The sequence below is a fragment of the Pinus tabuliformis genome, chromosome Q (genome assembly GCF_031772625.1).
Source record: "Pinus tabuliformis cultivar Carrire ecotype Pingquan chromosome Q, CPIR1, whole genome shotgun sequence".
NCBI classification, from domain to species: domain Eukaryota; kingdom Viridiplantae; phylum Streptophyta; class Pinopsida; order Pinales; family Pinaceae; genus Pinus; species Pinus tabuliformis.
In genome coordinates this window covers 332,345,982-332,363,062 of record NC_142296.1, presented here as the reverse complement: position 1 = coordinate 332,363,062, position 17,081 = coordinate 332,345,982, and the positions used below count along the sequence as shown (strand labels likewise).

Below are 17,081 nucleotides of genomic sequence, written 5' to 3'. Positions count from 1 at the left end.
GATAATTTTCAAAACCATAGGATTGTGGGTTTAAAAAACGGAGTTGTTTTTAGTGCGATTTTTTGGATTTTCGAGTGTCAGAATTCGATGGAAAAATTGAGGTGAAAGCTTGCTTTGTGTTATTTAAACTGGTTTTTTGACTATATATATATGGATTCAGCACCCTTAAAAACCTCAAGGGTACTTTGATTGTGCAGGGATCACCCATCAAGCTTGTGATTTCAATAAATTCCTCCCTGATTTTAGAGATATTAAACCAGAAAAACCATCTGCAAAAACTTCCAAAAAGTCTCACTAAAAACAACTCGTTAAAAAACAGCAAAATCTATAGCATTACAATTGCAATCTACAAAAAGGCCAGAAGATACAAATTTGCATCAATCATCAACAATAGCCTTACAATTGCAATCTGCCTCAAGGACCGGAGGATACAAATTTTCATCAATCATCAACAACGATGTATTTTTTTTTCAGTAAACATTAACTATATTTCAATCAAAATTCCAGAAAGTGATTACTACATAAAATTCCCAAAATACATTTTATCATCACCTTTTGCATTTTGGACCTACAGATTTCACTGACAACAAGTACACCATTTCTGAACATGTTCACCATTTCTGAACATGTTCAGCTGCTACTGTAGATTCTATTCATATAAAGCGTCCCTTTTCGGACAGTTACGTTTGCAAGAAATGACTTTTGAAAAGATGAGGGTTGGACCTAAGCGCTGTGAAAACATTTTTCCACTGTCACCAACTACAAATCTTCTTTGTGGAATTCTCCTTTGCTACCTACGTCATTATAACCATCAATTCGATTCCCAATCACTGAAAGGTCACCAGTGTTATATAATTGCTTTCCCCTTCAGCCAAGAGACCTTTTAAAAAGTTCTTGGTCGGTTCAACACAAAAAGTAAGGTTTTCAAGTTATCGTTTCAGCGTCTTTAGCTACAAACTTCTCCTCTGATGCATAATTTTCTGATCCTGTCATAGGCATGTGTTCAGGTGTAACCTTGGCTTCCATTCCGCTAAAACGGTTGTTTGCTTGTGCAGTTGCCTCTCCATCAGACACAGGAGCAGGTCTTGTAGGAGAAGGAGGCTGCACCTCCACATCTGGATAGGCAGCTTTGAACCTTGCTCTCAATCCTTCATCAACTAATCTCACCCCATTTAATTGGTTACCAAGTGACATCCACCCTGCATGAGTGTTATGCATCCGTGCAAACAGTTCAAGTTTTCGGGTACGAGGACTTATCCTTTCTAGCATCGCATACATTTCATCTGGTTTTCGGCTTGTCGCTCGAACTTCAGAAACAAGGACATCTGTGTCAATGTTACGGTTCACTTCTGGATCACCCTTAATACCAACAAGACAATGTTCTTTACTGTGATTCAACCAGTGGCCTGTTCTCCCTGTTCTAATAATTCGCTGAAGCTGATTAGTCTTCACCCAGATAAGCTCTTCAATGCGACGATAACCCCATAGTTCCAGACATTCTCGTCCAAGTTCCATTGCACGTCCAGTAACCCAAAGGAAAATGAGACCATCAGTCTGCAGAGTTGGCACATTCAAATTCCTCATCTCATCATCAGCCATTGTTCCATATGGCAATTCCATGTGAATATCCCAGGGTGGGTCTGCCATAATAACACCAAACTGACCCAAAATATCCATTCTGAAATTGCGTATATCACAATTGATCCATTGTGGCTCCCCAAGCTCAATTTCTGAGCAATATTCTGCACGTAAAGGTTTTGGTGGTGGAAGGCCAACCATCCCTGGCATAGGTAGATCAGGAGTTGGATCCAGCTCATAGTGCACGTATTTGCATGTCTTCATATGCCGGCAAGTGTCCAGAAAAGAACAATCACCCAGGCTAATATCAGTATGTAAAGCAATTATTCGCCTGAAGTGAACCTTCTCACATGCAATATAGGAGCATCTTTGACGTCGGCAATCTTCTTTTGTTAAAGCTTTACAATACTCTTTCAACTGGGTACCTCCTTTTGTTTTAAACTTTGCAGCAAGAGCAGTTTCTCTTGCAGTAGGACGATGAATTAGATCATAAAGTTCTTCACTTGTCTTGGATTTCTGCAACTCCCTAAATGATTTTTTCTTAAGCAATGCTTCAATATCTTTGATGTCATCTTCCTCTGTCCTTGGTTTGGAAGATAGAGGAGGTGGAACTAGACCAGGAGATGGTCCTATTGGTGGCCTTTGCATAGCAGGATGACCATTAAATCCCATCCCCTGTCCAGGAACCCCACCAGGTCCAGGCATTCCCATAAAACCCATGGGTCTATGGACAGCTCTCGGGCCCATCATTTGTGGAGGTTTGCTTCCTGGAAACATTGGAGGTCCTGCCACTGGCATGCCATGAACACCTTGCGGATGAGGTCCACTGGATCCAGCCCACATATCTGGCCTCGGAATGCCGGAGTTCATACCAGCTGGGGCTCTACTTAAATCCATTCCACCAGCAGTTCCCATTACTGGAACAGCACCCATTCCATTTGAATTATCTGTATTTTTAGTATTTAGTTGCTGTGCTGTTTCAGGAAGCACCTTTGCCAATCGGGTTCGGTCAATATTCAGTACCATTATCCTATTTTTACCACTCACTGCATATTCTTCCAAGTCTACACCTGCATTTTCATCTGCAAATGCTTTCAACGCCATTTCTACAGCTGCAATAGCCCCGACTTCTCCCCCAAGTTCAACGAGAGTGTTCTTATCTGCAGGTGTGCAGTAACCATTTTCCAATTTCCTAAGAATCGCAGCAGAATCAATGGGCGGAAAACATGTGTGATCCGGACAGCGATCGAGCAAAACATCAGCAACCATAACTTTGACAGTACTAAGAGCCTTAGGATGAGATCCACTGGCATCATACTCGTGTTTGTCATCCAACCGAAGCAGACGAGACCTAATATCTGCTTCTTCGCTACCATTTACATAGTCCAATCTTGAAACACCATTTCTATCTTCGGAATTCACGACACCACCTGTTGCACCCACACCACTGCCTGAAACTTTGGCACACAAAGCATCTCTTGTGAGCGAATCAGAACCACCATGATAGCGCTTATGTGGCCTTACCCTTCTATTCGGATCTCCTCCATTGAATGCAGAAATTACCCTCTGAGAAAGGTCCAGAGAGCTCACAAGGTTAGGTACAACCTTTTCAAGCGTGTATATAAGCTCATCCTGGACAATACACCTATCCTCAATGCGCTCCACCAACTTCTGCCTCTTCTCCTTGAGGTAGATCAATTCGTCATTTCCCTCAATGTGCATATCTGCTCACCAACAACGGTGTATACCCAACTTGGATCCCGAAGTCGTTTATCAACTCTGCACAAAAGGGGCATGGCAATCAATTCAATAATAATAATAATAATAAAATCACCACATATTCTACAATACTTCAAACCTAACCCATTTGACAACCGATGCAATCTCAGACCAAACTCGGGAATTTAAAACCCTTGGCCACAATCAATCAAGGGAGATTTGACCCATTTGACAACCGATGCAATCTCAGACCAAACTCGGGAATTTAAAACCCTTGGCCACAATCAATCAAGGGAGATTTGATGCATGAAAATTTGAAGCCATTCATCCCCATATGGATGTGGGTACAAGCATCAAATTCTATAAGCTTGCAATTGTAATATATGCCTCGCGGGCCAGAGGATGTAAATGTGCGTCAAATGTCAACCAAGGTGTACAGGTGTATACCCAACATGGAGACCAAAGTCATAACCAATTCTTCTGCCAAGGATTATTCCTACCATTTCAAACCTTCATGGAAAACGTTATTGTTTTTCTTTTATTGATCTCCCCAACTTTTGCCCCTTTGAATAACATATATGGTTAGTGCTAACAATTTACAAAACGCTTAGCGAAGCCTACAATTCTCTAATTTTAATCAGAAATCATGCACAAACCAAAATAGAACATCCTTACATAATCAGAAATCATGCACAGGCCAAAATAGAACATCCTTACATAATCAGAAATCATGCACAGACCAAAATAGAACATCCTTACATAATCAGAAATCATGCACAGACCAAAATAGAACATCCTTACATAACAGGCAGAGGGGCAAAAACCCCATGAAAAAACCTCTGTATCATATATCCAACTCCAAGGATCCCTCTTCGCTGATAGAGCCATTCTGTGGCATTTCAAAAAACATCTTACCAGAACAGAGGGGCACCTCGCATTTAGAGAGGGCATCCGCCTCCTTATTTTGTTCCCTATACACATGAACAAAAGAGATATCGCCAAAGGAAGAAATGATCTGCAAAATGTAGTCCATCCAATAGTGAAAAAGATCCCAAAAGAGATTTTGAGGGAGTTTTGACCCAACACCCATTCAACGATCGATTTAGATCTTGAGGGAGTTTTGACCCAACACCCATTCAACGATCGATTTAAAGTCCCCAGCAATCATAATGTTTGGACTATTGGTTGGAAGTAAGGAAAGTGATCTCATACTTGAAAACTGATTATAGTAGCAGATTCTCTTTCTCAATGCAAATCCCAGAACTTTAACAGACAATGAAACCCAGAACTCTTGGGTACTTAGATTAAGTACATATGCACATAAATATATTAAAAAGATCCAGATGCTATAAGGAAGAAGTGCTTCCTAAACAAATGCTTGCCAGTTTATCTTCTAAATATTAGATACGTACATAAATATATTAAAAAACAGTATAGTTGCTATAATGAAGAATTGCTTCCCAGACGAATGTTTGGCATTTTATCTTGTTATTACAAATGAGAAGTATGAAGTGTTAACCTTACAGTTTTTATATAGGTGAAGTTCTGAATTTATGTCAATTGCAAATTTTGAAAATATTCTGAAATTGAAGCTAAGGAAATAGGCCAATTGTTTGACCCCTCTCTCCACCATCAGATTTCAGGATATTCTCAAAATCTACAATTAACATAAAGATACCCCAAGTGAAAGGGCCTTTTTGTAATGATTGAACACTGGATCTCCCACTTAAAACAGTACAAACACACACGATAAAACAGCTTCCCTAAATTCAATTACTTCGGAGATGGGGGACTACAGTACTATAGGACTGTGTGCCAAAAGGAGAATAAAGGGTTTCCTACAGGTTCTGCTCGATTCCTTTCTTTTCAGTTCTACCCATTCCACACAATTCTTCGACTTTCTCAGTTGCATGATCTTTGCCACCATTCCTTGTATGTGATATATACACATATAGAGATCAGAGGTTACTGGATTAGCTCGGGTGTTTCAAGGCAGAGTTAGTTCCCCTAACAAGCATATATATATATACTTCAAATCAGTGCCTGTTCCTTATAAGAAATTAGAGTAACTTACCTTGAATTGCCATGGATTTCTGATATGATTCGAGTAGCTTTCCGAGAATCAGGATGGGAAGCGGAGGTGGTTACAAAGATTCACAGAATGAGGGCGGGATAGATTTATGGACTGTAATTGGTATGCAAAGGTGACTGAACATTTCACAACATGAGAGTGGGTGGGATGCAGATTCAGCCTCTATAGTTGTAAACGAAGATCAGAACCCATATGAAATCATAATTTAAACATGGCGTTTAAGGGAGTTATCATTATTTTAATCTAAGTTTCATTTTATAGTTTAGGCATATATGTTATTATAGTTAAATTAATTTCCACAAATGAGATTATACTCACTTGCAACTGCATATATTCAAGTGGTAAGAGTACAAAATAAAAGTGAGTGTGATCACACAGTTGTTACCTATTTGGAATGGAGTTGTTTTTAGTGTGACTTTTTGGACTTTCTGGACTTTCCGATGCCGAAATCCGGCATAAAAATTTGAGGTGAAATCTTGATTTGTGTTATTTAAATTGGTTTTTTGATTGTATATATGGATTCAGCACCCTTAAAAACCCCTAGGGCACTTCGATTGTGCAGGGTTATCCATCGGGCTTGTAGTTTCACTAAATTCCTGCTGGATTTTAGAGAAATTACACTAGAAAAACCCACCGGAAAAGCTTCCAAAGAGTCACACTAAAAACAACTCCATTTGGAATAGCATCTACAGAGTGAATGTTCAGTACAGTTGTCCGCTATCTTCTATTGGGAAACGCTGTGTGCAAAATAAAGGCGATGCTCTGCTCATACAATTGGCCTCCATCTTCTATTGGAAAATAACGTATTCGGAGTAAATGTTGAGTACAAAGAGCTTAGAAGTGCATATTTTATTGTATTTATGTCTATTAAATTTAAGAAATTACCTATTTTAGTTGCTTCGAGAGACGTGTATGGTGGAAGAGATGTTGTGATGTCGTAAAATAAAAAACTAAAGTTAATAATTAAAATAAAATTGAGGTAAAATAGTCGATTTACCTTTTTCAACTCTAGATTTTGAGAACTCATGGTTTTTCCCATAGTTTTTACCATGATACTCTTCTCTAATGTAGTCTATTTAAAGGCATAAAATTCCAACGAAATCCTTCTTTTGCAAAGCGAAATCTTTGATTGGGGCTTTGAGTGTTATTTACTAATCCAGGGACAAAAAACCAGGTGATCAAGGAGGCCTATGGCATTGAAGGTTTCTATAATACCCAATAACTTTGTAAATAATTTATTTACTTTTCCTGTTGAAATTATTTTTACAAACTATGGGGCCCATGTTGAGGGTCAAGTATGAATACAATATGTACATAAATGTTCTTTTTGCTTTAATATTAATTATAAAATTTTGTATATAGCCAACCATGTAAAATTATGATGGGAAAAAAGTGCTAACATCCCATAGAGTTCCGGGACAGTTAGGAAAGGCCCAAGAAGGGCTATGGGCATGTTGACACCTAATCCTTGTAATTGGGTAAATATATGTAAATAAATAAATGAGAAATGTGAACAGTGATCGGGAGATGAACTGAACAGTCTCTCCCTCATGTATATAACAGACCTACCTGATGGAATAGATAACACGAATCAGTTTTTACTTAATGGAGTTACTGCCTGGCCTGACATGGTATCAGAGCCAACTCCTTTTTTAGCTCTTGTGCCTTGTAACTCCCTTATCTGCTTCTCTGCTCTCCATATAATTCAGTGACTGAGTGCCTGAATGCCTGTCCGACACTACCTGCGTTCTGTCTGCCATACCTGCGCTCTCTGTCCATAAACGTTTCATAAATTCGCTGCCCATATAATTGTTGGTGTCAGTTGTCTGACTTTTTCTGTCAAGCCTACACCATCTGTCAAGCCTGCTACTGTTACGCTGCTCGCCTTGAATGCTGTTGCCATTCTCCTAAACAAACCCTACGTTGCAACGTTCCTCTACGTCTGGAATCCCTTTCACAGCAAAGACTATAGTTTTCATTTTTTAACGCTCTACGCACATCTATGTTACGTGCAGTGAGAGGAACCTCGGCTCATTCATTCTAAATATCCATTAGCCGTAAATAATCGAAATTTTTTGTGGACCGAGGCAGCATTTCCATCTGTGTCAAGTGAAATTCGATTTCAAACCATGGTGATTTGTTGTATTTTGGGTGAATTTTTTTGATAGTCAAATGTGATGTTGTGTGTTTCGGAAAAAAAAATCGAGTCTGCTGTAAGTTTTGGCGTAAATTACAAAAGCGGAGAGGTATTCTCTTCGAAAATCTGTCCAAATCAGCACTCGAACTTCAGTTTGACATGCAGTTGAGTATATGTTTGAAGTTGTTAAATATGGTAATACGCATATAGTGTTCTCAATAAGAGATTTGCCCGAAAGCTTCCATATGTTCTGCCGCTCCTGCGCGTGAATATTTGGGGATTCCAGCTTCATAACAACTATCACGGCAGCGCTGACATGTGAGCCATCTCCTACGAAGGAACGCAAGCGTTTTGTCTCTTCACTTGTTTGAATCTAAAGATCGGCTCGATTTCTCTTTCTCTGCAACGATACCAGAAATTTTGGCAGAATGGCGCTGATATGTTAATTGAGTTTTGAAAAAATCGAAAGGGTATCGAGATCGTGGAATGATGTCGTTGCTGCTCCAACTTTGTAGAGCTCGCGGTTGATGTCGTTGCTGCTCCAACTTTGTAGAGCTCGCGGTTGATGCCGTTGACTGTGATATGAATTAAACAACCAAAATCGTTTCCCACAGACAGCGTCGCAGTGTTTTCTTTGGTATATTTAATATCATTTTTCTTTGGTATATCTATATATATATATATATATATATATATATATATATAACACTGATATATATATAAAGGATTCCAAGCCACTATTTTTTGGTATATAAAATCACTGACATTTATATGAGGTGGATTTATAGAATGATGGATTTATGTGGGTCACATGGTGGATTTGAAATCTTTTGGTAATGCCCTTTTGAGTACAATTTTACTGTATATTGGCAGAAATATTTTTCTATCAGCAGAAATAATTTTTTTTTACAGAATGCATTCAATCATATCCATGGTGGGAATAGTTCTCACTGGCAAGGAGAACTATCCTGAATGGTCATGGATGATAAAACACACCCTCATCTTCAATGAGTTGTGGAAAGGAGTGTGTGTCGGAGAAGGAGACAATGACCCAGTACAGCCTACCTCAGACAAAGAGCTCGTCATTTGGGAAAACAAGAACAGCAAAGCTTATGCATTAATCGCAGCATCTGTAAATGAAGAGGTGAGTTGCCATATTTCATCATATTCAACTACCTTTGAAGCCTTACAAAAGGTGAAAGAACTCTATGACTCACATTCTGCACTTGAAGTTGTCCAACTCATGATTAAACTCTTCACTCTTGAACTGCAAAATAATGATCCTCTTGCTCTTGCATCTGAAGTAAAGTCTATAATGCATGATATAAAATCCACTAAGGTTGAATTGGATATTCCTCTTATTGCTTTTCTCAAGGCACTTTATCCTACTTACTCCAATTATCTTGAGTCATTGCAAGCAAATGGAAATCTCAAAGATATAACCTTTGACTCTCTTGTGAAAAATTTTGCTGAAAGAGAGAAAGTTTTTGGAAAGAAGACAGCCCCTGAATCTTCTGAAGAGGCGGTGTGCCTTGCTCATAAAGAAAAGCATCCTACTCAAGATTCTACAAGAGGAAGAGGTGGACGAAGAGGAAGAGGAAGATATTTCAGAGGCAGGGGGGCAGACATTCTCAAGGAGAAAAGGCAGATTTGCACTGTATTCGCTGCAAAAGAAATGGATCACATGATGCCTCTACATGCAAGCTACCATGGGACAAAATTGAGCAGAAAATAAACCAACAGAAAGGTAAAGCTAATGATACAAACAAAGGTAAAGCACCTGAATCCGCTCACTATGTTGTGGCACAATGTAACATTGGAGTAAATGAAGATCTATTTAATGCTTCACTTGATTCTTGGAAAAATGATTGGTTGCTTGATTCAGGAGCAACCTGCCACATGACTCATAGAAAAGATTTTTTTGAAGATTTCACTGACAATGTTGATGGAGCAGTATACTTTGCAGATCAATCAAAAATCAAGCCATCAGGGCTTGGCACAATCAGGCTTAAACTCTAAGTTACCGGATCCGGCACAGGCAAGAGGAGTATTGCCGGATCCACAGATCTGAACCGGATCCGGATCCGGATACTCCAAAAATACGGTTAAAATACGTATTTTTTAAATAGACGGTTTTTGGAAACGGACAACCTTTACAGGATACGGATCCCGCACGGGATTTTTTGTTGCGGGCTTACCACTGCACGCAGCACGCACACCTTGCTGGGCCCCCTGCATGCAACACGCACACCTTGCTGGGCCCCCTGCACGCAGCATGCAGTGTTATTCACGCCCGCACACAGTATTATTCACGGCAGCACTATTCACGCCCGCAAAAAATTTAAAAACGGCAAGGGTTTAACTGTTCACAAGGTAATTAAATTTTTAACATTCATTTATTGTTATCAATTATATAGCCGCATAGCGTAGGGTAATATATGTTATATATAAATATAACAATGATATTCATATATTTATATATATATGTTACATAATAATAACAGTTATATTAATATATTTATATATTAATGTTTAATACATCATAATATATGTTATATAACAGTTATATTCAACGAAAGTTATATATTACCCTCACTGGTAGCTAACTGAAATGTAAAAAAATATATACCCTCCACCAAAGTATAAGTATGTGGTTTTTTTATAAATGTCTAGTCACATAAATTAATGTGGTTATTAAAATTTAAAAAATATTATTATATTTTTTTGTACTTGACGTATTAAAATTTAAAATATATTATTATATTTTTTGTACTTGACGTATTAAAATTTAAAATATATTATTATATTTTTTGTACTTGACGTATCCTTGCCGTATCCGGATCCTAGATTTTCAAAAAACTAGCGAATCCGAATCCGAATCCGTATCCGTATCCAGATCCGTATCCGAATCCTGGTAACTTAGCTTAAACTGCTTGGTCTTCCAGACTTTCTTCTACATCATGTTCTATATCTCCCACAACTGAAGAGAAACTTGTTGTACCTGGTCCACATCCGCCAGCAAGGTCACTCCATTCATATGTTTGATGGCAAGCTTGAGGTAAGAAAAGCATCTAACCACTCACTTGTCACGAGGGGAATAGAAGAAGAAAGGCTTATCAAGCTGCAAGGAACCTCTGCTCATGCACAACATTTATCATACAATTCTCATCATGAAGAAGGTACACTTCCATCAAGTTTATTAAGGCATGCTAGATTTGGACATTTGAACTATGACAGTCTCCGCTTGTTGAAGAAAAATGGTGTTGCTGGTTTGCCTACAATTCCTAGGAAACTTAAGCAATGTGATGCTTGCATTCTAGGAAAGCATAGCAAACAATCTTTTCATGATTCACATTCAAGAGCACATAGGAAGCCTGAACTCATTCATTCAGATTTATGTAGTCCAATGCCTATTCCTTCTGCAAATGGAAATAAATATATCATGACATTTATTGATGACTACACCAGAATGTGTTGGGTTTATTTATTGAAGAACAAATCTGATGCTTTTCAAACATTCAAGAATTTTCATAAATAGATTGAAAATGATACACAATCTCATATTGGGTCTATTCGCACTGATAATGGAAAAGAATACACATCAAATGAATTTGAAAACTATCTTCGCCAACATGGGATCAAACATCAAACAACTGTGCCTTATAATCCCCAACAGAATGGTGTAGTTGACAGAATGAATAAGACAATCTTAAATATGGTACGATCCATGCTCTTCTTCAAAAATGTAAAGATAATGTTTTGGGTTGATGTTGTTCTATGTGTTGCATATATAAAGAATAGATGTCCATCTAATGCTATAAGAAACAAGACTCCATATGAAATGTGGTATGGACATGTTCCTTCGGTAAAGCATCTCAGGGTCTTTGGTTCCACCTGTTATGCTTTGATACCAAAGGTACATAGAAACAAACTTGGTGCTAGAAGTCGTAAGTGTATCTTCCTGGGATATTCAAACACCTCCAAAGCATACCGTCTCTATGATGAAGTAAATAAGAAGTTTGTTGTATCTAGAGATGTAATTTTTCTTGAATCATCCAAAACTGACAATGTTGTTGAGCGGCAACTTGATCGCTTGGATAGATTCGCAAAAACAAAATCATTTCAAGAATTTGATAATCAGATTCCACATCTTGAAGGGGAGATTCCTATACTAAATCAACATGTTCTTCTGAAGAACACTCTCCCCCGCATGAAACTCCAACAACGGATGATGCTTTAAGTGATGTAATTGATAGAATTGGGAGACTCAATCTTGATTCAGTCCCAACTCAATCAACGGAGCAGCCTGGACCATCTAAAAAAGGTCCCCAAAGTGGGTGACAAAGACACTTGAAAGTGTTCATCTTGATGAAGTTGGAAAGACAGGAACCAGAAATTCAAACTGGCAAAATGGAGGTGATGTAGATGACTCTAATTCACCTGTTGATATGGATGTTTCTTATGATTGTGAATTGAATTTGTCTACAGATTTTGAACCAACTTCCTTCAAAGAAGTTGCTTCTCATGATGAATGGAAAGAAGCGATGCAAAAGGAGTATGATGCCCTCATCAAGAACGGCACTTGGAAGCATGTTGATCTTCCATTTGGAACCAAACCAATTGGCTGCAAGTGGGTCTACAAGAACAAGTATAAAGCTGATGGCTCACTTGACAAGCACAAAGCTAGGCTTGTGGCAAAAGGTTTTGCACAGAAGGAAGGGGTCGATTATGAGGAGACTTTTGCCCCCACAGCGAAATGGGCTACCCATCCGGACACTCTTTGCACTAACAGCTCAGAACGGTTGGAAGTCCATCAAATGGATGGAAAAATTGCTTTCTTGAATGAAGATCTAAAAGAGAATGTTTTTATGTCCCAGCCTGAAGGATTTGCTGTGAAAGGACATGAACATAAAGTATGAAAACTTGTGAAGTCCTTGTATGGCCTCAAACAAGCATCGCGAGCCTGGTATGAAAAACTAACTGAGCATCTTCTGAAACTCAATTTCAAACATTTTGATCTTGATAATACAACTTTATTTGTCAAGAAAGTTGGCAAAACCGTTGTATATCTTGTGGTATATGTAGATGATCTTTTGATGACAGGGAACAATGAAAGCTACATTGCATACATAAAGAAGGAATTGGGGAAAAGTTTTGAAATAACTGATTTGGGCTATGTTCATTACTATCTTGGCATTGAAGTAACCCAACATCCAAAGTCCATATTTCTTTCTCAAAAAAAATACATTGGAGATTTGTTGAACAGGGTTGGCATGACATAGTGCAATCCTCTTACTACTCCAATGGAACAAAGCTTAAAGCTCACATCTATTGAAAGAAAAGAATTTGAGGATGCAACAAAGTATAGACAGCTTGTAGGAAGTCTCAACTACCTAACTACTACCAGACCAGACATTTCGTTTGCTGTTGGAATCCTCTCCAGGTTTATGCAAAAGCCTTGTGAGGGACATTGGTCTGCTGCAAAAAAGGTTCTAAGGTACTTGAAGGGAACTCAAGACTTTGGAATCAAGTATACACAGGTAGACGACTTCAGCTTGATTGGATACTCTGATTCAGACTTCGATGGAGACAAGGAAACTGGAGTATCAACTTCAGGATATGCTATGAGTCTTGGATCAGGAGCTGTCTCCTGGAGATCACACAAACAATCAGTTCCAGCAGATTCCACAACAGAAGCAGAATACGTGGTAGCAATTGAAGCAACAAAAGAAATTGTGTGGCTCAGGAAAATTCTTGAAGATTTGCAGGTAAAACAAGTACAATCAACTCCACTCATGATTGACAATACCTCTGCAATAAAGTTGGCCAAGAACCCAAAGTTCCATGATCGAACAAAGGACATCAATACTAAATATCATCTGATTCGACATCATGTTAAGGCCAAAACAATCCATCTCTGTCATTGTTCCACAAATGAGCAAATTGCAGACATCTTCACCAAAGCGCTTGGAAGAGAAAAGCTTGAACGATTCAGAACGATGCTTGGACTCACCAACATCCCTTCAGATTAAGGGGGGGAATGTTGACACCTAATCCTTGTGATTGGGTAAATATATGTAAATAAATAAATGAGAAATGTGAACAGTCATCGGGAGATGAACTGAACAGTCTCTCCCTCATGTATATAACAGACCTACCTGATGGAATAGATAACACGAATCAGTTTTTGCTTAATGGAGTTACTGCCTGGCCTGACAGGGCAGAGGTTCCAAATTCTTAGAGATAGATCATCTCAGAAAGGAAAGAAGGTTCGCTGAGAGAGGGAAAAGGTTGAGGCAACCTTGTTGGTTTTGGAGCCCGTTTGGAGGAGGCCCAAAAGATTAGTTGTTGAGCTATAAATTCTTCAAACATGACTCTGTCAGAGGAAGGCAGGACGCTGCCAAGAGGAATCCTGTGATGGACCAAGTGTGGTTGTGGTCAGGGAATTGTTATGGATGTGAAATTGGCTTGGGGAAGCCTAGTTCGCAGAAATCAGTTCTCATTGTTTGGGAGTAGCATTCTTTTACCCACTGTGGGGTGGCAGACTGTGGTGTCTTAAGTGAAGTGTAGTGTTAGACTGAAACTGTTATGTGTTTGTGAAAGAAGGAAATTCTTGTTTTTGTTTTTGTAGCTACAGAATTATGAAATTAACTACTAAGGTTTGAGTTAGGTTAGTTATCAAAGTAATTAACAGATAATTTCGAATCTCATTAATCTAAAATGATAACAATCCTGAACTCTAAAATATAGGTCTGGAGAATCTCATTAATCTAAAATGATAAACAATCCTGAACTCTAAAATATAGGTCTGGAGAGAAGATGGAGAGAAGATGGCAGGCCTGCCCTGTCTTCCATACTAGAAATATAAACACACACATACATAAATATTCATTTACTAAAGTTAATTTGAATGACATACTGAAAAACTCACTATTGTCTTGTATATTTTCTGATACAGTTTAACATTTAAGATCTAATAAAAGAAGACCAGAAGTAAAGAATAGAAACTCAATGTAATGCTACAGCACACAAACAGAGAACTATAATACAACTGAGAGAACCCACTCACTTATATCATTTAAGCCAAAATATATAGCAGTAACAGAGGAATACAAACCCTCAGAAGGGGTAACTCTCTTCAAAAGTAAAACAAAAGAACAGTGATGCCAAGTGTATACATTTAGACAGAGTAACTAAATTATGCAACCAAAAAAAATACCATTCTGACTGCCTGAAAAACTGTGAGCCAAGAAGTATGGCTTAATTACAATATATCTTGACAATATGCAGGGCATGAATTGCCTGAATATAAGAAAAATACAACCAAATGCAATGTTAAGACGATCCCTTGATGCCTAGTCCTTGGAATAGAATCTTTTAAAGTGGCAAGCTGGCATGACCATGCATAACATACAAAACATTTTATTAACAAGAATCTGGATGAAGATCTTGAAAATTATGCTCCCAGGTAAGGGTACAACCCTTCGTTGAATCACTCCAAGTTGGTTTAAAGCCTCATGATCAAAACCATGGGGCATGCAAGAAACATAAACAAAAATATTCAATAAGAACCTGGAATATTCAGTTGCACCGAAAACCAGCGATAGCTAACCCCAACCAGGTCGTTGTACACCAGTAAGAGAAGTTTAACCTGCAATGACCAAAGAGGGTATATTAGTGATGTAATTTAGCTTTAAAAGGAAACAAAGCCAGGATCAAACTTTAAGGACTAGTAAGAAAACAGAAGGGAAGGGGTCCTTTACCTGGTCGAGAGATACATGGCTCAATGTTCGACCCTATAGCCAAAAAGAAAAGACTATTGTTTTCTAGAGTGATAGAGACTTTCCTTGAAAGCGGAGAAAATATGTAGGATTCAGAGAGAAATTTGTAAATGATACATTACCTATTATGAGTGTGAAATTCGTGTGCGCTCAGCTGAGCCAAAAGGATTCACTGTTGAAGTCCCGACCTTTCGGAATTATGAGACTCTGGTCGGGTACCTGGATGCCAAAATTCAAAAGGACAATTAATACTAAAGACCACAGTATCAACAAGTATAAAAATAAATAAAAAGTTATGTAGGCTATGGACTGCTAAGATGACTACATTACGAAATTTGGTAACTCTGACCTGAGAAATAGAAGAAGTGTCGAGAACTGATACTGCCATGTAGCGGAAGCACAATGGCCAAATGAATTTGGCTGGTAACAAAGACTCGTCAATTGTATAATGATCTGTGTGTATCAGGAGTTGCAAAGCTCGCTCCGGAAGTCAGAAAGCGTGAATGGGGTCGATGCCGAGTGATTGGGTAGCGGTAGTTACCCCATAACTAAACTGGTAAAGCTAACGCTGTCGATTCCAACCCTAGATCGGACAAGTCGTTGATCTATTGCCACCTCACTAGCACAGAGCATCATGATATGATTACCATCGTGTCGCCAAGAGAAGAGGTTCTTTTGCGTTACAACTTGAAACCCTCTGCCTTCGGAAGAAGCATAGATACCATAACTATAACTATAATTCACAACATTAAACCAAAATATCATATGGTGTATGACCCTTTATGCCCCAACTTGAAATTAAACATAGTTACCATTTTAAAATCTGCAGCTAAATAGCTAGGTCAAATTACCATGGGGTATAAAGATTAAAAAATATTTGTTCTTATGTTTCTAACGCTTCAAAATAGTTTAACTTAGAATTTTTTGCAGAGGAGAAATGAGCATATGATGATGAGAAGGAAATAAGTCTTGGAGACTAATTGAAATTAAAGTTGTCATATTCACCTGGAAAACTATGAATGGTAAATATGCAGGTGGGCAAAAGAAATTAGGACCTCGTAGTAATGTTAAGATTTTATTTTTTTTTTTTTTTTTTTTTTTTTTTTTGACAATATACGGGGTATAAATTTAAATTTTATTGTTAAAAGAAATTGGATTCGTAAGTAATTTAAAAAAAAAATTGCATTAATTGCATTTATGTTGATGAGTGTTAGAAGTATGTTACACTTTGGAATTATTGATTTGTAATTTTAATTTATGATTAGATTATTTGCCAGAATTTATCAATATTATCTAAAATTTACCACCGTCATCTTTAAACTATTATGTGCGGGAAGTTGAAAGCTCTCAGTGATGAACACCTTGTCAACCAAAAACTCTTCTCCATTGGTAAATAGTCTTCGCCTGGGGATCTTCTCCAAGTAAGAATTCTTCATGTGAAACCCTAATTCAATTAGAGTTTCTCAGTTAGTGCAATTTTAACACTGAGTATATATATATATATATATATATATATATATATATATATATATATATATATGTGGTATGATGAAATCTCCTAAACTATTCTATTTAGCCTACGCCAAAAATCTAGGTTTCAAATATTTTATAAAATGGTGCCACAATTTCATATTGAAGGCTTGTGTGAGAAGAGTTATTATATTCAAGCATTTATAAATTACTCATATCAGACATTTTGATTATCGACATTTTGAGCCTACAAGTGTGGCTCATAAAATAAAATAATTTTAATTTTACAATTTTTTATTAAAAA

General features: G+C 37.8%; 1 protein-coding gene across 2 annotated transcripts; it reads right to left on the bottom strand.

Annotated features, from left to right (window-relative positions):
* Positions 1-669: 669 nt before the first annotated feature.
* On the bottom strand, positions 670-15,998 carry LOC149219539 (N(6)-adenosine-methyltransferase MT-A70-like). Of its 2 annotated transcripts, XM_089384398.1 has the most exons (5): positions 15,657-15,998; positions 15,430-15,526; positions 15,290-15,322; positions 15,099-15,177; positions 670-3,357 (listed from the first exon to the last, which is right to left on the bottom strand). In XM_089384398.1, exon 5 carries the CDS (start codon positions 3,298-3,300, stop codon positions 925-927), a length of 2,376 nt encoding a protein of 791 aa, XP_089240524.1. In that variant the 5' UTR covers positions 3,301-3,357; positions 15,099-15,177; positions 15,290-15,322; positions 15,430-15,526; positions 15,657-15,998; the 3' UTR covers positions 670-924. The 2 variants fall into 2 exon arrangements, with proteins under 2 accessions (XP_089240524.1, XP_089240523.1); XM_089384397.1 differs by lacking the exon at positions 15,290-15,322.
* Positions 15,999-17,081: the final 1,083 nt, after the last annotated feature.

Coding starts and splice junctions, on each gene's coding strand:
- LOC149219539 (XM_089384398.1), bottom strand. CDS start 3,300: ATGCACATTGAGGGAAATGACGAATTGATCTACCTCAAGGAGAAGAGG.